At 33.8% G+C, this 27,757-nt stretch overlaps 1 protein-coding gene across 1 annotated transcript; it reads right to left on the bottom strand.

Moving 5' to 3' along the window:
* Window positions 1-17,267: 17,267 nt before the first annotated feature.
* ODAM (odontogenic, ameloblast associated) lies at window positions 17,268-25,245 on the bottom strand. Its single transcript, XM_089906051.1, is given in 10 exon segments — window positions 17,268-19,132; window positions 19,558-19,629; window positions 20,439-20,486; window positions 21,300-21,404; window positions 23,192-23,239; window positions 23,670-23,849; window positions 23,851-23,910; window positions 24,475-24,522; window positions 25,062-25,103; window positions 25,195-25,245. Coding segments are annotated over 10 exon segments (825 nt in total). The 3' UTR covers window positions 17,268-18,961.
* Window positions 25,246-27,757: the final 2,512 nt, after the last annotated feature.

Here is a 27,757-nt window from a genome sequence, read left to right as displayed (position 1 = left end):
CCCTGCTTTCATGGACCTTACTAAGCACAGTGTTATAGGTCAATACATTACAAAGATTATTTAATTAGTTTTACATTGAGGTAAATGCCAATTGCCCATATCATTATTATTATTTGAGTGTGGCTTTGAGGTGATTAATGGAGATTCTAGGAGGATTTCACCACCTCTTGATGTTTTCTAAATATCTATGAGACAGAAAAATAAAGTGTAAAAGAAAAAATATACTCAAGTTTTGAACTTTGTCTTTACTTTTTGTCATATTAATCAAAATTCAAAATGGGTTTATAAAAAATACCAGATGATGTTACTATTGTGACAAGACAGGAAGTTAAAATTCCAGTCAAGTTCAGAATTCTATAGGAAGATGGGCAGTATAGGTAACTAACAGTAAAAGTTTTACACACACACACACACACACACATACATTTCACAAGCACACATACACACACATAGTATAATTTCTAAGTGCAAAACATTGTGCTAAGTGCTTGTCAGGGACATACGTTCTGCCCTCTGGCAGCTAGTAAGCAAAGACAGATACTTTTATGTAAGGCAAGTTGTGATAAATACTATACCTAGAAATTACAAAATACTGAGAACATATAGAATAAAACAGAGATAAATCAAGGAAATAGTTTTGGAGAGGGTAGAATTCAAGCTGAACATATACAATAGGGAGACCATAAACTGATTTCAAGGATTATTTAAAACCACCTTAAGCAATGAGGTAAATAAACCATATCACAGACTCTTCCAGACCATATCCTGTAGTCACGACCTAGCATAATTGCTAACTACCACCTTTTATTTTTCTACTTCTCAAGCTGTGGTACCCATAGTAATATATTGCCATATGCTGGGGAATACATACTATGTCTCCGAATAAATTAGATGCATCTTCCTGGAGCATCAGTTTCATTCAAGGATTTATAGGAAAACCCAAGTAATTTTTATGTTAAAGTCAACATGATATATTATAGAATGGAATGTAAATATAGCAAATTTTAAATATAAAACAGGAGGCTACAAATAAATTGGCACCTGTTCATACTTCAGAGAATATCTGGTAGTGCATGTTCCCTTTATTTGCTGACTTAAACCCATAAAATTAAAACTGATGAGACTGAGACTCTTGTTTACAGTCTCAGTGTGCCACCAGCACTCCAGCCCTGCAAAGATTTATTTCTGGTCCTTCTAAAATATGCACTTACTATAGCTTGGTGGTGATTTTAAGAAAAATCAAATATGTATACCCCAAATGATTGTTTAATTACTTAAAGTTTACAAATTCAAGCAACCTTTACATGACAGTCTCAATAATTTTAATTTTGACTGTTTCCTGGATACATGTATATATCTCTATCTATCTAGATAATATATATTATATAAAGGTATATAATTTATCTTGATATATTAAGATGAATGATACTTAAGATCTCTCTTACCTCAAACTTCCCAGTCAGTTCCTTCTCTTGGATGCTGTTATCAGAAATGGAAAGTGACTGGTCCTGGAATATCACAGCTATTTTATATACTCAGAAGTGAATGGAATGAAGTAGTCTGCGGTTTGAGGGCCTCTCCCTGGGATCAGTTATTTGTTGAATCATCAACTATCACAATGTGTTGAAATTGGGGAATAATTGACATTTACCGTTTCATTGAAACTTTGGCTGAGTGACTACCAAATACAAATATTTGTGGTTTCTTTTCAAATTTGTATGATTTGTGTATTCAAAGCTTGTCACTTCATGTAATGCTGCTCTGTGCTCTTATTTAATTTTTTTTCTTTAACTTCTATGATTAAAAATTTATTTTCTCAACACCCTATTGGTATTGGTTATAATCTATTGGAAAGTTTTTTGGTAGTGTTGTAATTTTAAGAAAAGAAATAATCTTAAAAATGTTAAGTATGGGTTTAAAACCTTTTGCATTATTCTACTTTCAGCTCTTTGATTTTATTGAGCAGGGTTGGAGTTTCATGGACCATATTTGGAAACATCAAAGCATCTTGGTTACCTTATGAAACACGATACTCTGTTTTTCAATTAAAGATGCACTTAACACAACAGAAGGTGTACAACCATCAAACATAAGACTAAAAACTAGAGCCCTCAAAAAATTCAAGAATCACTTTAAATGTACCTGCATAAAACTTAGGCTTTTTATCACATTTATTTAAGAGCCCTCAAAAATATTGCATACTTGCATTCAATTTCTATTTCAGCAGAGTTTTATATGAACCAAATTGTAGCATTGCATCAATGTCCCTTCTTTTCCTTTTATTCTTTCTAGAATTAGTTCTCAAGAGAATTCAGAAAAATAGTAACAGCTAACATTTCTTGAGGACTTTAAGTGCTCAAGCACAAATCTAAGCACTTTGTATGTATTATAACATTTAATCCTCAAAACAACCAACTCCAAAAGCAAAGTACTATTATCAACATCATCCCCATTTTACAGATAAAGAGACTGAGCAGTAATAACAGGTCTAAGATATCATAACTAGTACTCTGGCAGAGATGGTACTGAATACCAGCAATTTGGTTCTAAAACCCACACTCTTAACTAGTGCTTTGTACTGTCACTGTAGCAGAAGGTTAGAAAAATCAGTGCAAAACCAGAGAAACATTAAACTTTCTTTGCCTATAATTGAACATTCAAACTCATCTCACTGATTCAAAGAAAACTGCTTCGGTTAGAAACCTAATTTATTAAAACTAGTATGTTGTTGGATATCATTTTTCATTTTAACCAAGTTGGGGTTAGAGTCAGTTTCCCCAGGACTAGGATAACAGGTTGTGTGTGTGTGCACATGCAAGTGTATGTATGTACTTTTATGCATGTGTGTATAACATACTATTCACTTCCTTATCTTACGACTGTGTTTCAATTTCTTACACCTATCTGAAATTGTTCTGACCAAAACTGTCAGCTGCCTCTTAATTGTGGAAATAATAAATGCTTTTCTGACCTCACGTTATGGACATTTTTTTGGTATTTAATAGTGACAAATATTCCCTCTTAGAAAACTAGTTTTCTCTCCCTGGGTTTCTTAAAACGACTTCTCTTGTTCCTTTTCAGCTTTTTTGATAGCACCCTTAAGACTTTGCTGATTCTTTTTCCTCAGTTCATTGTATCTGACCACTTATGTATTTAGTCTACATGTGCTCTGCATAATGTAATTTACTTCTGACTCCCTGACCTATGTCTTTAGCTTGAAGTCTTAATCTAACTGCATATTCCATTTAGATGTCTGAGGGGTATGAATTATATATATATATTCATTTTGAATTAAACTGAACCTATTATTTTCCCCTCCAAATCTCTCCTTACTTTTATTTAATTCCTCAGCTGATGGTCGATGGTCATTAGTCAATCATTCATCCATGCCAGAAATCTAAGACTCACTCTATCCTTTCCTTTCCTTGTCCCTTCCCTTTGGCATAAAGGTAATTAAGTTTCTCCTTTTTGTGTATTCCAGGACTCAGTCTCTTCCATTCTATTGCCATTTCCTTAATTTAGTCCTTCGTTCTCTTTTGGATTGTTACTATAGCCTCTTAATTAGATTCTCTGTCTCCAATATTCTCCTCTCTCCAACCCATCTTCATCATATTCTTCCAAAGTGGCTTTTAAACCTTTTAAAATGAAACTCATAGGAAAAAAATGCATGATATGTCATAACTGAGTATACACACTCACACACACAACTGAAAAAGTGTTTTAAAAATAATAATTTCATTCATAAATATTTTTAAATACATAATATTTTTTCCAGCTTTGTTGAGACATATTTGATATGTGACATTGGGTAAGTTTAAGGTGTACAATGTAATGGTTTGACATATGTATACGTTATGAAATGATTACCATAATATGGTTAGTTAACACATGGATCACCTCACATGGTTAGCTTTGTGTGTTTGTGTTGTGAGAACATTTAAGATATAACTCTCTCACCAACTTTCAAGTATACAAGAGAGTATTGTTAACTGTAGTCACCATGGTGTACGTTAGATGTCCAGAAATTATTCATCTTACAACTGAAAGTTAGTACCCTTTGACCACCATTGCCCATTTCCTCTACTCCCTAACCCCTGATAGTCCTGTTTCTGTGAGTTTTGTTGTTGCTGTTTAGTTTTCACATATAAGCAAGATAATGAAGTATTTGCCTTTCTAATGAGAAATTTATTCTTTCCTAATCTTTGATTTCCATTTGTGTAGGCCCACAAGTAGTCCTGATTAAGCTAGCAAGTTGCATAAAGCCATGGTTATCCTGTTCTTGAAATTCTAGCTACTACTATGTGGCACGAATAATGAAGATGTCAGCCATAAATACCCCCAAGCTGCATGAGGTAGAAAGAGTTGTAGATTTGAGACTGGTGTTTATATTTTTAGACCTTCCTTATTGGCTATGAGTAGGAAAGTCATACTCTCTGAGTCTCAGTTTTCTTGTCTTTAAAGTGAAGATAAAGATAATTATCTCTGGAATTGGGAATTAAGTGAAATGAAATGTATAAAAACACTCACCATGCAGTCTGACTTCATAAATGATGGCTCATCAGCATCAGAGCTGAAGTTTTGAGTGAATCAGACTCCTGCCACACATCCTAGGGTTCCTCAGATGATTAGGTTTTTTGGCTAATATCAAGGTATATGGAAGCACCTTATGTAGTAATTAGAACCAGATAAGGGCTTGATACGTTAGTTAAATCTGAAAATAAGTAGGGAATTTTGAAGTCAAGCAGTATCAGGAGGGAATTTTATTCTTTCTGGTTGGTGCTCTAACTACTCTTCTCACAGCAACCCACCACGTATTAACAAGCTGTAACGCTGGCTGAATTCAGGCAATCGAAGCTGCTGTTCCTTTCTCGTGTTAATCTGAACTCAAATGCCTAGAATCTAATAAAGAGAAATCACCCTTGCCTAACAGAGCAAAAATTATAGATACAAGAATCTCCTGTGCAAAGTCTTCAGCACCTGGCTGTCCTTCAAATGGCAAGGATAACCCAAGGAAGAGCAACCTGAATGTTTGTCCATTGAGTGGTCTTCAGAAGCCGAACAGTCTATCATAGGAAAGAGACTTTAGGTTCATTGTGGGGAACTCAGAGGGCAGAAGTGAAACATTAATATATCAAGATATTAAAAATAACCTATAAGAAAAATTGTTTTAAGTTAAAACCACCTATCTCTGCAGATATTCAAGGAAACGCTGAGTGACCACAAGTTGAGGTGTAGTAGAGGGGATTTTTGCGTAGCCAATGGAATTGGTTAGATGAGCTCTCTGTACTCTTTCAGTTATAATACTCTCAGACTGGGTGTTAAACAGAGATGAAAATTCCTGCTAGAACAAGTTTAGCAATTAATAAAATAAAAAATCCCATAGGTGTATTCTCATCAAAGATTAGAATTAGTGGTAAGGAAATACACATTGTAAGCCACACTATGGGAAGGCTTAGCAGTGGATTAACTCACTATTACTTCAATAAGAGAGCAAAAATATCTTGTTCCACATCTTGTAATATATACAAATTTGATATATGTTAGAAATAGTTTGTAGAAATTTAGTACATATATTTTCTTTAGGCATTATCTCTCTTTTTTTGTGACTTGAAAGCCATGAGAAATGAGCTATTAATAGGCTTGCATACATATCAATGCTCAGGAGGAATTTTATATTAAAAAGCCTGGGATGTCTTCCCTCTAAGAGAATGGATGCAGACAAATCTGAATTCTCTTCAAAGCCTCTGAAAATGTTATACATCTAACTAAAAGTGACTTTAGTGACTGTGGATTCCTGTAATAGAATCAGAATCTATGTGTCAATGTTGTAGAATTGAGTGGTTGTCAATTCCCCAGTCTTTATGGCACACCTGACCCTCAGCTGTTAAAAAGGAAAGTGGTCCTAGAGTTCTCATGCCTGGAGTCAGCACCAGCAGGTGGCATAGTCGTGGCCGGACAGCCCCATGTCCACTGTGCTGTTCCCTGGAATGGGCCTGGCTCACACTAGCACCCAGTATGTGCTTAATAAATACTTACTGAGAGAACAAGTTAGGTTTTTCAGAAATTGCTTTGGCTATTTCCTGGTGTTCTTTATCAATTACACCACAGCTTGAAGTCCAAAGGCCGACTGCTGAAAATCTCTGTTTATTTACTTTGCCCTATATTCATGAGACATAATTTTATCAGGATAATTTGAATTTTATACCAAGTTCTATTAGTAATTTGTTATTTTTGTGTGGATCAAATGATGGAAATCCTCATATTTGATATATGTAATAAAAGGCTTACAAAGCCCACATTGCTGTATTTGACCTATATTACAAACAGCTTATGTAGCCCATTCCAAAAGTTTCCCTTTCCCTCTGTAAAATAAATAATTTCTTTTCTAAAATTCAACCTAGTAATGGTTAAATAAGAAACCTTAAAAAATCAATGACTTCCTTCTATGAACTATTACATTTTTTTCTAAACCGTTTAAGCAGAACCTAAATAATTTGATATAAAACATGGTTTACAGTACTGCTACCCTGTCTGTGTTACACACAGCTCTGTAGACACTTCCTGTGGTTCCTCTTGAGTAGACATTTTCTGCCAATGGTTCTTCTCATGTAGAGGTTAAGAAAGTGGCCTACAAAGTCTTGCATCCAGGATCTGAATCATGCTCCTCCACTTAACTTGGACAAGTCTCTTAATCTTTTATAACCACACATTTATTCAGCATTAAAATAACAATGACAACATTTGTTTCCTGTTTGCCTCATAGCTTTAACAATTTAAATAAAAATGCTGTTTTCTATATGGCAGTGTGTTACAATCAAAAGTCAAACTGTGAGTCTCCTTCAGATACATATCTGATCTTTACCATGTTCATGGTCCATAATTTCAAGTTTCCCCCCTTATTTTTATTCTTGAATTATCAAAATATAAAAAGTTTTCTGTATTTAATAAAGATTTTAATTATATTAAATCCTAAAGGATCCACATAATTAGAAAATGTTCTGTTAGCTTTACATTATTCACTATTACCATTGTCAAAAAGATTATGTGCTAGAAGCTGACAAATGCTTTACATGAAATACATTGTATATATTCACCATAGCCCTATGGGATAAGCTATGCAATTATTCTTATTTTACAGATGAGGAAAAGGGGGCTTAGATGTTAAATATCTAAGATCATAAATCTAATAAACTGTGTAACTGGAATACAGAATTAGTCAGTTCCTAACCACAAGTAATAGGAAATGAATTTGGGAAAAATCTACTTAGTGAATCATAAGGAAGCTGTAGAGATTTTAAATAGTTATATAATCTGTTATTTTAAAATTTGTTTTTATATCAAAATGGGTTACATTCCAACCTGTTTGGGCAAAAGGCTACAACATGTAAAAAAGATAGTCTTTTAGTTTTATGTACTTTAAACAACTATATATTAAAAAGATAATACATTTTTATTTGGGTAAGAGAAGATTTAGACTAACCACAAAGTATTCTTCTTCTGCCTTTTGTTCTATTCAGGGTGTCAGCAGATTGGATGCTGCCCACCAATTTTGGGCAGGGCAATTTACTCTACTGAGTCCACTGAGTTGGATGCTAATCTCGTGCAGAAAAAGTTTCACAGATACACTCAGAAACAATATTTAATCTAGATACTCTGCTGCAAGTCAAGCTGACAGATAAAATTAGCCATCATACAAGGAAATGTTACTCATACTCTAAAGTAAAATCAGTCAATAGAAACAGACCCACAATCTATTGAAATCAACATATAAGAATGTTCAAGTAAATAGGATTAAACATGTTGAAGGATTTATAGAAATATGATTAGTGTATTGAGTGAAATGTTGGAAATTTTCTGAAAAGATAAGAAAATTGTTGAAAAATCAAAAGAAAATCCCAGAACTTAAATTTTTAAATCCTGAAATGAAAATTCATTGGAAGAGATTAATAGTAGAAGCAGATTAGATATAATAGATGAAAAGAGCAGTGAATTTGAAGAAGGTCAATAGAAATTTTCCAAACTGAACCACTCAGAAAAAAAAATTAACAAAGGTTCAATGATCTGAGGGATAATATCAAGTAATTTAATGTACACATTATTGAAGTTCTAGAATGAGAGAAGAGAGAAAATGGAACAGAAAAATAGTCAAAATGGAACTGAGAAAATTTTTTCCAGATTTGGTCAAAAACCAATGCCAAATCCAGGAAAGTCAGTGCACAGCAATTTGGATTAATATAAAGATAACCACACTTTTGCCTATTATAGTCAACCACCTAATACCAAAGATATAGAGAAAGTCTCAAAAGCAGCTCAAGAAGAAAGGCAATTTCATATGGGAAAACATCAGTATGACTGATGGTTGACTTTTTATCTGAACCGGTGGAGGCCAGAAGATAATGTAATGACATCTTCAAAGTGTAAAAAGAAATAAATCTGTAAGTTTAGAATTCTACATTCAGAAAGATAATCTATAAAAATGTGGGCTTAATAAACGAATTTTAAGAGAAATAAAAGTGGAGGAAATTAACAGTCATCAGACACAAACTAAGTAAACTTTAAAGAAAGTTCTTGAGGTTAAAGTGAAATTATACAGATAAAAATTCATACCTATAGGAAGTAAGGAATAGCACTAAAGTTGGTAAATATGTCAGTAAATATAAACATATTTTTTCTTTTTTCTAAAATCTTTAAAAATTTATGGACGTAAAGTGAAATACATGAAAACATTAGCACAAAGGACAATAGAGATGTAAATGGTATTATATTATTGTAAAATAATTTTGTTACCTGTAAAGAGATAGGATATTAATTCCAGATGGATCATGATAAGTTAAGGATATATAGTATAATTTTCATAGAAACACTAAATGATACATATCTATTAGCTAAGTAGCCTATAAAGTAGATGGATAGGAAAAATAATAATACATGTTTAACTCAAAAAAGAAACAGGAAAACAAAAACACAGGTAACAAATAGAGAACAAAAAGCAAACGGGTGTACTTAAACCCAATCATACCAATAATTACACCAAATTTATATAGACTAAACATTTCAATTAAAAGACAAATGTTGAGGCTGGATCAAAAACAAGAACCAACTATATGCTGTTTATAAGACACACACTTTAAATATAAAGACAAACTGAAAGAAAAGGATGCTAAAGATATATTATGTAAACACTAATCAGAAGAAGCTTGCATGTCACCATTAATATTAGACAAAATAAGGTTCAAAATGAATTATATTGTTGGAGATAAATTAGGGTCATGTCATAATTATTAAAAGATCAGTTCCTCAAGAGCATATTAGTCCCAGATGTGTACATAAAATCAGAGCTTCAAAATATATGAAGAAAAAATTGACAGAAGCAGGCACAATAAATGAATCAACAATTGCGGTTTCAGACTTTCACTTTTATATTTAACTGACAAAATAGGGGAAATTTGAATGACACAATTAATCAAGTTGATCTAAGCGATATTTCTAGAACATGGGGATCAGCAACTTCAGAATATATATTGTTTTTAAAGTGCACAGGAAATAGTCACCAAGACAGACCAAAGTCTGAGCCATTGACTAGGATCAATAACTTTCAAAGGAATAAAATGGTATAAAATATGTTCTCATATGATACAGAATATGATTTAAATGGGTTTAATTACAAATCATTAACAATAACGTATGTTCAAAATCCCCAAGCATTTAGAGATTTATCAACATATTTCTCTCTAACTCATGAGTTAAAAAGGAGGGCAATAATAAGAAAGAACTTTTTGGCTTTACAATGTTTATATAAAAAGAGAAGAAATGTTTAGAATCAATGATCTAAGCCAGGGGTTGGCAAATTACAGGCTGAGGGTCAAATCTGGCCCATGTCTGTTATTTTTGTAAATAAAGTTTTATTGGAAGACAGCCATATCCATTCTTTGACATATTATCTATGGCTGCTTTCACCCTACAATGTATGAGTTGGGTAGTTGCAAAACACTGTTTGGACCACAAAGCCAAAAATATTTACTATCTGGCCCTTTCAAAAAAAAGTTCACTGACACCTGTTACAAGCGTTTGTCTTAAGAAGCAAATAGAATAAAGAAAATAAGAAGAAACAAAAATCAATTAAATAAAAACTGAGCAAACAAAAATTTCAATGAAGTCAAAACATTTTTTTAAATTTAGTACAGAACTGATGAACTCCTAACTAGATAGATAAATAAAAAAGAAGAGGAAGTAGAGATTATGGAAAGAGACCATAACTACAGATTTGACAGACATTCAAAGGAAAATAAAGTTGCCTGATTAACATCTACATGCCTATTAATTTGACAACTTAGAGAAATGGACAAGTTGTTTGAAAGACATACTTGCTAAAACTACATAAGAAATTAAGCATTGAGGCAATCCTATATTTAATAAAATAATTGAATTATAATGAAAAATATTCCCCCAAAGAATGCTCTAGTTTCAAATGGTTTCACCAGTGAGGTCTGTCAAACATTTAAAGAAGAAATAATACCAGTAATACACAAACTCTCTTAAAATATAGATAAATAGAACATTTCCCAACTCATTTTATGAAACCAAACCCCAATATAAAACTGTCAGGGACATTATGAGAAAAGAAAATTGTTGACTAATAGTGTTCACAAACACAGATGCAAAAATCATTCTTGGAATATTAGTGAATAAGATACAGCAATATTTTTAAAAGATACCACATTATAACAAATTAACATTTTTTTTCCAGGAGTGAAAGGTTGATTGAACATTTAAAAGTGAAACAATGTAATTTACTACATTAACCAAGTCAAAGGGAAAATTCATATTTTTATTTCAGTAAATGCAGAGAAGTCATTTAACAAAAGTCAACACTCATTCATAATAAAAATTCTCATCAAACTAGGATTTCTCACCAAAATGGGATTTCCACAATCCTTAAAGGTAATTTATGGGAAATGTTCAGCTGACATCATACTTAATTGTGAAATAATGAATGCTTTCCTCCTAATAACAGTAACAATGCAAGTATATACACTTTTATTCTTTCTAATCACCATTACACTGGATACCCTAGTCAGAGTAACAAAGTGAGGAAAGGAATTAAAAATGTACAGAGTAATAGAAACAAGTGACATTATTTTTATTTCCAGAAAACCTGTTTGTTTTTTGGTTTTTTTTTTTTGGTGGAAAATAATATGGAACCTACAAAGCAACTGTGGAAACTGATAAGTGTATTTAGCAAGATCATTGCATACAAGTTCAATGTACAAAAATCAACTGCAACTCTTAGAGGAAAACATAGGAAGAACACTCTGACATAAATCACAGCAAGATCTTTTTTGATCCACCTCCTAGAGCAATGGAAATAAAAACAAAAATAAACAAATGGGACCTAATGAAACTTAAAAGCTTTTGCAAAGCAAAGGAAACTACAAGCAAGATGAAAAGACAACCCTCAGAATGGTAAAAAATATTTGCAAATGAATCAACAGACAAAGGATTAATCTCCAAAATATATAAACAGCTCATGCTGCTCAATATTAAATAAACAAACAACCCAATCAAAAAATGGGCAGAAAACCTAAACAAACATTTCTCCAAAGAGGTCATAGAGATGGCCAAGAAGCACATGAAAAGCTGCTCAACGTCACTAATTATTAGAGAAATGCAAATCAAAACTACAATGAGGTATCACCTCACACCAGTTAGAATGGGCATCATCAGAAAATCTAGAAACAACAAATGCTGGAGAGGGTGTGGAGAAAAGGGAACCCTCTTGCACTGCTGGTGGGAATGTAAATTGATACAGCCACTATGGAGAAGAGTATGGAGGTTCCATAGAAAACTAAAAATAGAACTACCATATGATCCAGCAATCCCACTACTGGGCATATACCCAGAGAAAACCATAATTCAAAAAGACACATGTACCCCAATGTTCATTGCAGCACTATTTACAGTAGCCAGGTCATGGAAGCAACCTAAATGCCTATCAACAGACAAATGGATAAAGAAGGTGTGGTACATATATACAATGGAATATTACTCAGCCATAAAAAGGAATGAAATTGGGTCATTTGTAGAGATGTGGATGCATCTAGAGACTGTCATACAGAGTGAAGTAAGTCAGAAAGAGAAAAACAGATATAGCATATTAACACATATATGTGGAACCTAGAAAAATGGTACAGATGAACCAGTTTGCAGGGCAGAAATTGAGACACAGATGTAGAGAAGAAATGTATGGACACCAAGGGGGGAAAGCAGTAGTGGGTGGGGGTGGTGGTGTGATGAATTGGGAGATTGGGATTGACATGTATACACTGATGTGTATAAAATGGATGACTAATAAGAACCTGCTATATATATTAAAAAAATATCAATTGTCTTTCTATATGCTAAAAATAGAAAATAAAATTTAAAAACATAAAAATATTTAGAAAAATAATTAACAAATAGTGCAAGACCTCTACACTGAGAACCACAGAACGTTTCAGAGATAAATATAAAAATTTATATAAAATATAAATTTACTATCTGGCCATTTTTTTTTGAAAGAGCCAGATAGTAAATATTTTTGGTTTTGTGGTCCAAACAGTCTGTTGCAACTACCCAACTCATACATTGTAGGGTGAAAACAGCCATAGATAATATGTCAGAGAATGGATATGGCTCTCTTCCAATAAAACTTTATTTACAAAAAAACAGACATGGGCCAGATTTGACCCTTAGCCTATAATTTGCCAACCCCTGGCTTAGATCATTGATTCTAAACATTTCTTCTATTTTTATATAAGCATTTTAAAGCCAAAAATTCTTTCTTATTATTGCCTGAATAAGTATATACCATGTTCATGAACTGGAATACTAAATATGGTTAAGATGCCAAGTATTTCCTGTTTGGTCTTGAGATTCAACACTATCCATTAAAACTTAGCAGGGTAGAAATTGACAATCCACTTCTAAAATTTATATGGAAATGCAAAAGACATAAAGTTATAGTAATAAAGACTGTTTAGTGTTGATGCAAAGACAGAAAAGCAGTTAAATGGAATAAAATAGTCAAAAATAGATGCAGATACATAAAGTCTATTGATTTTCAATAAAGATACAAAGGCAATTCAGTAAGGAAAGGATAACCTTTTAAACAAATTATCCTGGAATGATTAGGTATCTTTATGGAAAGAATTATCCTTGACCCCTATCTTCACACTCTACACAAAAATCAATGACTATAGATTTAAATGTAAAAGCTAAACCATTAAAAATTCTGTAAGAAAACATAGGAGAATATATTCATTACTTTGGGGTAGGTGAAGACTTCTTTATTAGCACACGAGACACTAACCTTCAAAAAACTGACATTTAACTACACCAAAAAAAAAAAAAATTGCAATCCTCAAAAACCACGCTAAGAAATGAATGAAAAGACAAGCTACAGACTGGAAAAAGTATTCACAAAAACATTTATTGGGCCAAGTATGTTATCTAGAATACGTAAAAATCTCTTACAAATCAATCATAAGAATATGATTGAAAAATTGTTTCAAAAAATAGGGCTTCCCTGGTGGCGCAGTGGTTGAGAGTCCTCCTGCCGATGCAGGGGACACGGGTTCATGCCCCGGTCTGGGAAGATCCCACATGCCGCGGAGCGGCTAGGCCCATGAGCCATGGCCGCTGAGCCTGCGTGTCCAGAGCCTGTGCTCCGCAACTGGAGAGGCCTGCGTACCGCAAAAAAATAAAAATAAAAAAAGGTATACTAATTGTCAGTAAGCATAGAAAAACAACATATTGTTAGTCATCAGGGAAATGCAAATTAAAGCTGCAAAATATATAGTATATTAGAGTAGATATAGACTGAACTGTTTAATATATTAGGTTGAGGAACAGATTTAAGAGTCAGGGATAACTTATATATGTTTATTAAAGTCACAACAATAGAAATGCTCATCCAGTGGTTTCTGAGACAGAAGAGAGGGTGGAGGTCAAACTTTGTGAAGGTTAAGTTTGAAGGGATGTTTGATAGAAGAGGAACTCATGGAAATGACTTAAAAATACAGTTCTAAATGTTGGCCAGAAGGTGCAGGAATTAGAATTGTGACACATTGCTGACCAGAGTATAAAATGTTACAGCCACATTGGAAACTACTTAGCAGTTAGTTATAATAAACTTAACCTATGATTTATCTCCACTTTGTGGTATTTACTCAAGAGAAATGAAAACATATGTTTACAAAAGGACTTGTACAAAAATGTTCATAGCATTGTTATTCCTAATGGTAAATAATTAGAAACAACCCAAATGTTCTTCAATAGGAGAATAAATAAACTGTAGTATATTCATATAATGTAACATACAATTTAAGCAATAATGTGAATGAATCACAAAAGCATTATACTGAGTGAAGGAAGCTGCCACAAAAGAACATAGTGTATAAAGTAATAAAATAATTTTAAAAAATTAAAAAAAGAAAGAAAGAAAAGAGAAACCAAACGGAAAAAAAAACAAATCTGCCAATGATAACAAGTGCTAAAAACTATACTAAAAACAACAACAACAACAACAATTTGAACATACAAAACAAAACAAAACAAAAAAACAAAAGAATACATAGTGTGTGATTTAATTTATATAAAGTTCCAAAACAAGCAAAATTAATACATGGTGATAGAAATTTTATTTTTGAAAGTAGTAGCTTGGCATGAGAATGGGGAGACTAGATTGACCAGAAAAGAGAAGGAAGGTGGAGTGGTGGAAATGTTCTGCAACTTGATAGGAGTGATAGTTACAAAGTATACACATTTATATGTATATGTATGCACATGTGTATATGTAAATCGAACTCATCAAACTTAAACTATACATTTAAAAGTATGGCAAGACTATGATGATGGATTGGTTGTGTAAGCAGTATTGGAGGTGAGAACACACATGGGTTCTGTACATCAGTCTTGAACTAATGCTGTTATAATATATTTAGATAGGAAGCAGCCAGTGGAGTAGGTTGGTAGGGAAAGTTTTGAGACTAAAATGTGGATTATCAACTATAAGCAATGTTGATTCTAGAGAAATTATTCTACATAAAGTTTTTCTGGTTAGATCTGTTCAAAATTGAACTGTTTTTTCTGCTTTGCCTTTCTTACACTGGCCTGGGATGGAGAGATTTGGATGCCAGGGTTAAAACAAACAGACACATAAAACATAGTTCTTTGCATGTATCCTGGCGATATTTCCATTAACTGTACACTCTTGTCTTCCTAACCTTAGTAACAAAAATGATAGAGTTTAAAGCTCTTCTATAAAGTAGTCTGAAAATATAGAATATTTCACTGATAGTGATTATAGTATTCATGTTTTCAAACATAGTTGTTGCTCAAGAATACCTTACTAAGACTTCACATCTTCCTGAAACAGATTGGATACTGAACAGTCTGAGATTCAGAAAGTTTTTAAACTGAGTCACTAAATTGGATTTTTAAAAACCATCCAGAGTAATAAGGTCCTTTTAATATTGCAAAGAATAAAGAAATAAATTTGGCATGCTTAGCTTAATATTAATGTTTTTATCAAAATATTTATTCTTGAAGGAACTTCTCAATGTTTATCTTTGCATTATTTTATTTATGTAGAACTTATCTATTTTATGCTTTTATATGTTAATATTGTGTTTATAAAACTTGTGTAATTTTCAAAGCATTTTTTATTGTAACCCCTAATACTGCCAAGTTTTTGACGATTATAGCATGATGCTTTGAGCTTTGTGGTTTTCCCTGAGTTCTGTTTCTCTTCACTGTACCTTCAAATAGAAGAGCTATGTTGTGCTCATTTCTCTTCTTCAGTCTCTGACCATCCCCTTTCTCCTCCTCTTTAAAAAGAGAAGTGGAATACTTGCTATGTTCCAGAATGTTTTCTAAACATTCAGCATGAATTACCATGTTCCTAAGTGCCGGACGTGCGTTTTAACAGACATCTCGTTGTTTGACTCCCCATGTCATGTCCAACATTAAGAGGTCTGTCAATTACTCAGATTTACTTTCAACTCACCAATTTAGGGGAAAAAAGGACAATGTATAAGATGAAGGTAGAATAAGTGATTATTGGGTTACTATTCTATAGGGTAAGTAACATATTCCAGAGTCATAACATTACTAAATGCTGGAAAAAGATATGATTCTAGGAATTGTGATCAACTTTAAAGTAAAATATTAACCAAATTTGCTTGAAACCACCTAATACATGTTCATTCATTTATTTATTCACTCATTCATTCATTTTCCTTTTCATACAAATAGTTTCACACACAGTTTCACGCACATCAATACACATCTACATACAAATACGTGAAGTATATTGAATGTCAATTTTTTTTTCTCAGAATTTCAGCTGAAAGTTCAAAGCTGAGAAAATAACTAAGAAGTACTTCCATAATCACGAATAAAGGGAGAAAATTAACATTTTCTGAGTACAGTTGACTCTTGAACAAAGTGGGAGTTAGGAACACCGACCCACACACAGTCAAAAATCCATATATAGGGGCTTCCCTGGTGGCGCAGTGGTTGAGAGTCCGCCTGCTGATTCAGGGGACACGGGTTCGTACCCCGGTCCGGGAGGATCCCACATGCCGCGGAGCGGCTGGGCCCATGAGCCATGGCCGCTGAGCCTGCACGTCCGGAGCCTGTGCTCCGCAACGGGAGAGGCCACAACGGTGAGAGGCCCACGTATCAAAAAAATAAATAAATAAAAATTAAAAACCCATGTATAAATTTACAGCCGGCACTCCACATATGTGGTTCCTCATCCGAGGATTCAACCAACTGCAGATCGTATAGTATGGTTGGAGGTATTTATTGAAAAAAATCCACTTATAACTGTATCCTTGCAGTTCAAACCTGTGTTGCTCAAGGGACAGGCATACTTCATATGAGCCAGATATCTTACATGTGTTATTTCACGTAGTCCTTTTAGAAAGTTTGAAAAGGTAAATATTGTTATCTCTGTTTTACACCAGAAAACTGAGACTCAGGTTAGGTGACTTGCTGAAGGTTGAAAGCCATATTGAAAGCCACATCTGATGAAATCCAGAATCTATGCCCTATTTTGTACTAGATGTTGCTTCTCCAAACCAGTATACATCTTCTTGAGGAGCTATCCTTTTGGGTGATGACAGCCATCTCTCCGTGTATCTGTGTCATATTGGGAGTGTGTACTTAATGACATCTGTCACCAAATAATTTTGATTTTAATAGGGGGTGCATCAGAAGGAATCTAGCTGAAGGGACCTGGGAGGAATAATGAGATGATATGTCAAAGTTAAGTACATACTTTAGTTCATTAATGTCAGTCACCACACTCGTAAATCCAATGACAGGATGTGTTCATTCTCATTGATGCCACCATTTTCCAGAGCCTTCCTTTATTAATGCAATTATACAATTGATTCAGCAATTGATATTTGCTTTATTCTCATTGTTGTTACTTTCCAGATTATGCAATGATAGGATATTTGAAAAGAAATACAATTTTGTAAAGCTAAAGCTAAGGCTTATTAAGTGATTGCATTACTTTTCTGTGACATTTAAAGTGTATAATACTATTTATAAGTAAAATGTTCAGGAGAAGAGTCAAAATATTTTATATTTTTCAAAGACCTGATATTAACATTGAGGAAGTAAATAGCCTAAAATCATATCCAAGGCACTGCCACATCTTTTCTTTGAAAAATAAAATAAAAGAACATTTTAATACCATTAGACTGTCTTCTGTAAAATTTCCTAGATATTTTCTAAATTGCTTAAAAAGAAATAAAATACTTTTCTGGCATTGGTGCAGAAGGTCACACTCTACTGAAATCCCTTTAGTATTTCTGATTAAAAAGCTTGAAACTTGCACTGAATGAAATGTTACATTACAGAAGAGACTTCTAAAGAGCTGCTCACATTATTCACTTCTGGCTGTAATTTTATAGACTTTTTTTTTAAATCTGAAGAATGTTAAGTATTCATTTTCACAGAAGGAGAAATCAGAAGAGACTCATAGGCAGCAGGGAGGAGGTTTCAAAAATCTTTGCCTTTTACTTTTCCATTTCAGGCCAAATTGTTAGCTGCTTTTTTTTCTAATTTTTTTTTTGTTTGCTTTTTAGTGTGTATTTTTTACTTCTTGGAGTCATCCCAACCTGCCCTTCTATCAAACACCCACTACCTTCATAGCCAACCAAGCCCATTAGGACAGGTAATTAATTAAAGTTATATGTAAAATAAAAATCATGGAATTTTAAATTCCCATGTGATTGTACAAATGTTTTATCACTTTGATACTCTATTTCATTCCAAACTAATACAGATGTATTGGCATTATTACAACTTTTAGCTTGCAAAGTGAAGTGTTGATTTGGGAGAACTGACTTTGTACATAGTATCTGTTGAATGTCTTTTACATGGACCTAGTATATTTACTATTTGTGCTTTCAGAGTTTATGCCAAGTTTATGGCATAGGCAGACATGATCCTCAAAAATTTATTTTGATTTTTAAAAAATTGCTAAAGCCTCTTAATTATTATTAGCTTTGTATTTTTTTATTTTGTTGTACACCTTTTCATTAGTTCTCCTTACAATTTTTTTCTTTTAATTTACAACATGTCACGGTACTTAAGGCATGTCTCTTGGCAAATACCTACCCCAAACTCTGAATGATTAGGATAACATCTTATGGTTCCTTTAGGCTATTGGTCTTGGCCTAGTGAAAAAAGGATACGCATAAGAAGCTCTTATTAAATCAAAATTAAATTATATTCTGATTAATTGATTATCCGTAAGCAATTATTGGTCTTCCTATTCAAGGTTAAGACCATATATTCTACTATATCTTAACTGTCATTATTTCCAAGACCAAGTCCTATAAATTAAGCACTAACTTTATACTTTCAATTAGACATCAATTTCTTACATAAAATGAATCTTTGATTACTCTACCTTCTTTTCCATGAGTTCTGGGGTAATAGTTGGGTCAATAGCAGAAGTAAAAAAATTTGTTGTGCTGGGTTTTTGTGAAGTTGAAGGAATGAAAATTCCTGCATTGGCGTGCTTAAAATTTATCATTTTTTTTTGTAAATATGGTGACACTCCTCCTGCTGGCTATAAGGGTGACAAAAAAAAGTGGTTACAGGTTCAAAGACAAGGTCAAAATTGGGAAGAATATAAAGCAATAGGATTGAGATGCAAAGCAAGGATTTTATTTGAGAAGTAAATACCTTTATTAATTTTCTAGATTATAATCTATCCTTTAGAAAGACTATAAATATATGCCAGCAAACATGGAGGTGTCTTAATACCTGACTTTAAATGAGTGTACCCAAGGAGAGTATCTGGCATGTATTAACGCTCAATAAATATTTGATGAACTGAGTGAATTGAATCTTGCTTGGAAAACAATTACGGGGGAAGAAGTAATAATTGTGTGGAATAATAACATTTTCATTAAAATGAACAGTACTGCAGGGACCTGTAGGTTGTCAGTTGCTTATTTACAGTAGCTAGCAAAGTGTGGTAAGGAAACTTACCATCACAGCAATTTCAGGAGCTGTGCCTAGGAAGGGATCAAAGGCTGGTTGCTGCTGTCCTCTCGGCATAACCTGAAAAATTGCAAAGTTTAAAAAAGTCTAAATTATTAATCGATAAAATATGTTGTTTTGCACCCAAGGCAGTTAAACCCTTCCCAACTTCTTCAATTAGTTTCTTAAAAATGAACAAAATAATTTAGATTTGAGAAAGAGAAAAGCAGCTCCTGACACTGAGAAAATGGACTGACACAATAGCTCTGCTGCAGTGTTTTCAGGAGCTGTCCTGACATTCTATTCTGGATGTTCATGTTCTCCTATTGTACATTAACAATCCTACAGAACACCAACATCAGACAGGTCGCCTCTGAGCATGATGAAGTACAATCAAAACAACACCACTTTGTAATCTTGTCCAAAGCAAGGTCCCTGTGCAAGGCATGAAATACCAGGCATCCTTAGGTCCTGGCTAATCTGAATAATTCCTGTTTCTTTACCAGTCATAGCCTTTGCCTCTCTCTATTGCCTTCTAGGTAAGAATTGGAAAGTTACCCAATCACAGAACAACCCCACTACTTGAGAACACCCAAACCAAGGTGAACCATCACTCCTTTAACTCTTCCCCAAAACACCTGACACAAGGCCAGGCCCTGTAAGAAATCATTCCAACACCTTCCTGTTAAGACACCCCACAGTTCTCCATGGTGTGTGTTCTCCCCTGTTACAATGAGTGGATAAATACAATTTTGTCCAACTAGGGGTGTGGTCCTGGTGGTTTTTGACTAAAGGGCACTGATAGATTCAATAGTTTGTGAAGTAAGTAGTTCCAAAAGTTAGTTCCTTTTTTTTTTTTTTTTTTTAGTGAAAGGTATACATTTACTTACAGGTTCTGCTTGTTGTGGAATATATCCAAGTTCAGTATAGAATGACATCTGTCAGAATTTAGAAAAATGCATTAGGTTTGCTCTGATGATTTTTGTCATAATGTGGTGGTAAATGATTACTGAAATATATATATATATATATATATCTTATACTATAGTAAAGACTTTTTTGAAAGTTTGTATGTCCTAGGTGGTAAAAATTATTGTTAAATTACCAAGCATCCTTTTACCACCATATCATTTCTAGGTTAAAACTCTCCCTTTCTCTTTAAGTTAATATGACTTAATTGGAAGTACTACTACCAGCCATTTAAAGCATACTTTCCAGTTTTCTCTAACTGGTTAGGCAAGTTTTAAGTGATGATAAGTTTAAAAAAAACAAACTAATTAAAATCTAGTTATGTATGAGACACCTGAATTTATATTAGAAATCTACCAATTTATTGCAGGTCCACAAAACTCAAAATAATGTTACCTAATTTTACCTCAAGATCTGGTGATCATAAGTGCCTTTTATCATGGTAGCTATTTAAAAAAATAATAACCACATGTATATGAGAAAAGCGATGCTGGTAGATTTTTAAAAGTTAGAAAACTTCATTTTCCAATACGATTCAGATTTTGGCCTCTGATTCAGCTGAAGTCCATTCACTGACTTTGCTCTTTCAAAATTCAGCCTTGGAGTATATTTCCAAATTAGTGACATGTTAAAAGAAAGCACTATATCCTTTTATGACCACCAGTTCAAGCTGTTGAGTTTTTGCACTAAGTATAATCAGATATTCTCTTCTCTGAAAATTTACCTTATCTTCTTTATTCTCAGGTGGAACCAGTCAAACTAAAATCAAACACTTGTAGTACCTGCTCCTCAAACAGCAGCTGTCCGGTTTGCGGAGGTGACTGTGCGACTGTTTGTTGAGGCTGGTCCCAGGGTAGGAGCATGTAAACTGGGTAGTACAGAAGCATCTATTTGTAAACAGAAAAGTATAGAAGAGCTTCCTTTAGTGCAAGACTTAAAAAAAAATACCCTCTAATATCAATATTGTATTAAAGCTGATTTGTATTTAGCAATTTTATGAACAAAAGGACACATGAAGCAGTCCTTCCCAAACTTTAGAGTAAACTTGTATTGCAAGTGACACTGGACTTTGTTTCAATGTTGCTTGGTCAGACACATTAGGAAGTAGTGAATTCAACTAATAACAGGCTTTTTTAACAGGGCACCTTGGACTTTATATATAAATTACTTTGCAAATATCTAAGAAGACAGCCTGTGCAGCATTTTCCATTTATTTTTTTGAAACTATATATTCTGCAGAACATGGTATTAGAAATTCTACCATAATGAATGAATTCTCAGGAATGTATTTCCTTTAATAATTGCCATTTTATTAAAACAGTCCATAACTATTGTAGAATACTTCAAAAATCCAGAAATAGACAAGGAACAAATAAAATCACCTGCAATTTCACCACCCACATTATCATGTATTAGCTTGCACTTATGTCTGTATATGCATATGTGTTTATAGAAAATGAGGATCATTGTACATACATGGGGTTTTGTGTGCTATTTTCTTTCCTTGTATAATTAAATGAGACCTTATTGGATATAAGAACTAAAAAAATGATAACTGTGGTTTGAGAAGAGGTATATTTTGTACAGTTGTTCTTCACCCTGGCTAACGATCAAAAACACTAATTGAACATTTTAACAGATAATCAGTTTTGACCTACTCATGGGGTTTTTATTCATTAGGTGTGAAGCAGGGTCCAGGCATTTGTAATTTTCAAAATCATCACCAGAGATTCTAATGCAAAGCCAGGTTGGAGAGCCACTGGTTAGGTGGTTAAAGGAAGGGTGAAGAATTATATTCTAACTCAGCTATTTATTTTCATCAGGATTGGGAACTTAATCTCATAAAGACGTAGTTTCTTGATCCTTAAAATGAAGTAATTCCACTTGTCAGGTATCTAACTCTCTAAATGCCGTGGCATGGAATGAGATAATGTCTAGAGGTAACTTTTGTTTTATAATAGGGGTGGACAAAATTACATAATTATGATTACACTAAAGCCAAGTGATGTAATGTTTTACAAAATGGTCAATATTCTGCTGGTGAATAATATAATTTATCCATATCCCTATTTCTTTGAGCCCAGGATATTATAAAATTAACTACCCAAGCATTAAGAGGGTTTTCTATATCACTTTAACGATTCTACTAGTTTGCATTCATTTTTTTAAAGATTCTGTTATTTAATGGAAATCACCACCATTTGACTGTAATATTGGAGTTAAACTGAAAATATTTTGAGCATAACTCAGAAAAACATCTCTCTGTATCATATGGTATTTTATCAGATTAATGCATCTTTCTCTGAACCAAAATTTAGGGTTGGGCAAAGTCAGCCCATGGTATTTCTCCAGAGTTGTTACCAAATGCCAGCATTCTAGGTGCAGAGAGGACACAACCTAAGGCTTAGTGAGCTCTTTAATTCCCAACAAAGTAATGTCCTGGAAACTCAGGGGTCCTGAAGAGTCTCGGCTGGTCTTTCTTTTGGAGCTCTTAAGTGAGCCTAATATTAACAAACTGTTACCAGCCCAGCAGTGGTGGTATCTAGATCGTGATAGCGCTGTACGTGTTTGTAGCCCTGCTGTAGGAATAAGAGCTACAAATATAGAAGAAGCATTCAATGGAGAGAGTATACAGCCATCTCTGTATAGGAGTGATGGCATTCCTTTCAATTACCTGTGCTAGCTCACGAGGCATTTTGAAGGAGAACACAGAGGGCATAACCTGCCAAAAAAGGAATTATAAAAAAGTTATACTTGACTTTTTAATTTAAAATTCCAGAGCTGTTTTCTTTAGACCTAGCCATATAAATGTATAATTTGTATTAGCAGACTTCTATGACGACAAAAAGTCATCTATTGTGTGTACCATCATTAAGGCAAATTGCCCTTTTTTTAAGGATGATATTTCCCTAGTTATCCTTTCCAAGACATGTTTTAACACTTTTGATTTGTCCTAGACTGCTGACTTAAATAGCATTTTTTATGGCAGAAATCAGAAAGATAAGGAATTACTTCCAGTGATGGTAGAAATATATTATGAGAAAGAATTCTTGCTCAATAACTCCTGTCTTATTTCAAAGCTGGTTCATATTCTTTTTCACATTCCATGTGCATTATCTCTCTTCTGGGTAACAAGATGGAAGAGGTCCTACTTACATTTTATTAGGGCCCTGTTTGGTCTGCGGTGGTGTTTGAGGCTGTGAGGGGTTCAGCTGTCCTGCCTGGGTTTCTTGGGCAAAACTGACCTGTCCTGGGAAGGGTATCTGATTTGGGACCTGTCCAGCAAACCGGTCAAGAGTTGATAAAGGGAATCGGGAGAGTCCTGGAATTTGAGCCCTGCTGCTGCTGTTGTAGCATCCCAGGGAAAGGAGGAATCCATGAATTAAATGGATCCTGGGAAGACACAAAAGAAAGGAAGCATTTCTCTTTCATTTCAAAAAGAATTTAAAATCACTCCTGAGCAAGAAGGAGACAAAATGTAAACATTTTCTATATTTCCATTGCTCCATTAAAAAAAGGGCAGATCCTGGCACATTGTGAGCCATGCAAGCAGCAGGAACAATGCTAAATCCCCAGTGCTCATAATGTGACATATGGGACAGAATGAGGTGGATAAAGGCTACAGTTTTTGCAGTTGCCAGACTGGTTTCAAACCTTCTTCTTCTTTTTTTTTTTAACCACTTAGCTGAATATGACCTTGTGTAAAATGGTTAATTTAAATATCTCAGTTATGAGACTTTGTGCCTGGCATATAACAAGTTCTCAATAAATAAATGTTCACCTGATTATAGTTTTTACTTTAGTCTTCAAACAAATGGTAGTTAGAATATATAGGACAAATTCATAACTTTAAAAATTAAGATTTTAGAATCAGAAAACATTTTGTTCTCATACCAAGTACCACAAGAAATGAGTGGTAGAAATGTATTCTTGAAATAATTTTTGAGGTAGGGGTACCTGAAGCCGTAGTGGCTGAAGCTGAGCATTATTAAGGTTCAGAAGTAACTAGAGAAGGAAAGATAATATGAAAACAAGATTACTACACATGGTAAAACTATTAAGAACGTTTACTACAAATATATCACAAGTCAGAGCTAGCTGATCATAATTTCCTGTTAGAGGTGAGATGTTTTCTTACTAAGCTTATAATAAATGACAGTGATTAGAGGTTAGGATTTAACTACCTCTCCCCTGCTGTATATGAGATTGCACAACTTTAGCCCATTCCAGTGGTTTAGTTAGTCATTTTATGCTCTTAAACACCTATTTACACCATATCAGCTGTTATTAGAACAAAAAGGTATACCAGAATCTGTCTCTACTTTTAAAGAATTTGCAATCAAACAAGGGAGGCAAAGTAATATTCTAGAAACAACTTGGTATACAAAACAAACAAACATTGGAAATGCATTTGGATATAAAGAGCTAGTGGGTAGAATTGCAGGATAAATCAACAGAAAGCTTTTTAATCTCTTCCCCACTGGGTTTCTATAAAACAAAGAAATAAAAAAATGGGGGACATTGTTTTAAGTATTTAAACTAACCTCATTGCGGTTGCTTGCAGACATAAGGCACTGTGGAATAAGCTAAACAAAAAAAACAAAAAACAGAAATGGTAAAAGAAGACTTGTTATGGGTTTCACACAATGATTTCAATTGTACCATGACATCACTTACTGGGGCTGATATTGTGGCTCCCAGTATCCCAAGAAGAATTATAGTTTTCATTTTCAGATGAAATATCTAGAAAATATGTTGTGAAGCTTAGGTTTAAAAAAGATTTTCTATGTAAAAATCATGATAACAGTAAATTAGCTGGTATTGTTCAATCAGAAGGAGAGTTGGCTGAATTTTACAGTATTTACTTATATATTAGGATTTAAAATAAAAAAGGTACATTTATAAATATCTGTAACAGAACTCATTCTTTTTCTCAGAGCAGCTTTTTATAAAAACAAAAATTATTTGCTTTTCCTTTTAGCTTGCCTCAAATAACTTACTTGGTGGCATGTGATGTAGCTGAATGAATTTATGAACAAGATGGTCTCATTCCCTGTGCTGTTCTACATTGTAGGTAGTGGGTCCTTTGGACCATGGGAGGCCCATGACTGGGGTCAATGAACTAGGTCTTTATTACGCAAACAATTTTATTGTCTATTTAATGTAGTGGTAAGAATACAACGATAAAGTTCTGATAGCAGTTCAGTACCAGGTAGTGTCTATTTAAAAGTCTAATAACATTAAAATAGATTAAAACTAAGTGACAGAGTCAAAAGTTTTCTAATTCAAGGAAATAGTTTATAAAATTAAGCTGTAATACTGATTTATAGTCTATCCCGTGGAAATATATTATTTCTTGTCCTCCAGGTTTGAAAACTCCGCCCTAGTTCAAATCATTGACCTACACAAGCATTTAGGATGACTTTGGTAGTTTACCCTACAGAGTTGACTGATTTGTGTTCTTAAAATTATGAAAGCAAAGATTTGATATCTTACCTCACTCTTTTACCTATGAAGAGAAATCTAGACTCATTCAAGGTCGGTGTCCTTTTTATCTTTTGGCTCTGCTGCTTGGAGCTTCTCTTAAATTTTAAAACCCCATCTTTAGAAGAGGAGGACCAATCAGTTTTCAAAGGGACCAGTGATTCAGACAATGGCTTAGCTATTAACCCCTTTCCTAATCATCTAGGTGATATATGGATTCCCACAGTTTTAGTAATGTCATTAAATTATCCTCAGAAATGTTTCCCTGTGATCATTCCTGGCTTCTGCTTTGGTTATGACTAATTCTTCTAGAATAATAACTTTTCTCTGCTCCCTCTTTTACCCTCCTTAAAATGGATACCTTAATAGAGCAACTTTAAAAGACTTTATTCAAGGATTAATGGGTGATTATTTTTATTTTAAAAGTAAAATACAAAATTATTAAACATAAGGCGTGGGTCTAAAAGACAAAAATTCAAAACATCTTTAGGGGCAGTGAAGATTCTTTGTTTCTTCAGTGCTGGACTGAGTAAATATGAGCTAATTTCATTTCGGTTCAACCTTAAAAACACCAGTATATCTCCTTTTACCTAGGAATTAAATCCTTAAAATATTGCTAAATCTCTATGTGTCTATGACATATATTTCCAGGTGATCACGTTGCTTGGAATAAATAATTTAATAAATATGAAGCATGATGGCATACATTTTAAAAACAATGGAGAGTGAATACTTTGTGTTTTAAAAAATTCTCGGGCTTCCCTGGTGGTGCAGTAGTTGAGAGTCCACCTGCCGGTGCAGGGGACACAGGTTCGTGCCCCGGTCCGGGAGGATCTCACGTGCCGCGGAGCTGCTGGGCCCGTGAGCCATGGCCACTGAGCCTGAGCGTCCGGAGCCTGTGGTCCACAACAGGAGAGGCCACAGCAGTGAGAGGCCCGCGTACCGCAAAAAAAAAAAAATTCTATTTTGCTAAATATGATTTTAGCATTCAAAATACAACTTATGTATTACTATTTACCCATTATTGTTATTTAAATTTTCTTCATAAAGTGAGTTTTGCGTTTGTCTTGTTTCCCTTTATTGTTAATACTCACCCGACTCTGATAAATAGTCAAAGATCACAAATTTTGTGATAATGTATTAACAGTGAATTTCCATTGTGCAAGAGTTCTTTGGTTAATTTAATCTTGTACAACTAATGGTAGCCTTATCATGCAGGGAAACAAAGTTATAATAAATTTTTCTTTCTTAGTAGAATGAGACCCTTAGAACTTGAATAACTCATTAATACTAAAATGATGATACCATTTGCTATCTAGCCAAAAAAAAAAAACTACAGGGACAAAAAAATACTTAAGATAACAAGACCCTTTTCTTTACTAAAGCAGAGAAGCTACTACAAGGATTGAAGAAAGGAACCATCCCAAGATTTAGAACAGTTGTCTTTTTAGATTAGTTAAGTAGTTAGACCACCCCAGATATGAATGCAGATTTCACTATAACCAGGTTGTTGGTTAATCTAACCAATTGTTACCTGGAAAATCCAGTAGGTCTGTTGAATGGGTGATGGCTCTAAATTGCCTGATGATATGTTTTCAGTGATTGACCTTAGTTTATCCTGAATACTGTTAATCTAAATTTAGTAAACCATAAGCTCTCAATCTCCTGAGATTTGCTACTGCACTGTGCAGGGTCTTAGGCAGCTAACCCCACGACTGAGCCAGAAAGTTGTCAGGGCCAAGCACTGAAAAAGTTA

This window comes from Delphinapterus leucas, unplaced genomic scaffold, assembly GCF_059928025.1.
Source record: "Delphinapterus leucas isolate spDelLeu-1000000601 "Yukka" unplaced genomic scaffold, BTC_Dleu_Yukka2 spDelLeu_asBTCV2_sq60, whole genome shotgun sequence".
Classification (NCBI taxonomy): Eukaryota; Metazoa; Chordata; class Mammalia; order Artiodactyla; family Monodontidae; genus Delphinapterus; species Delphinapterus leucas.
This window is presented reverse-complemented; position numbering and strand designations above follow the sequence as displayed.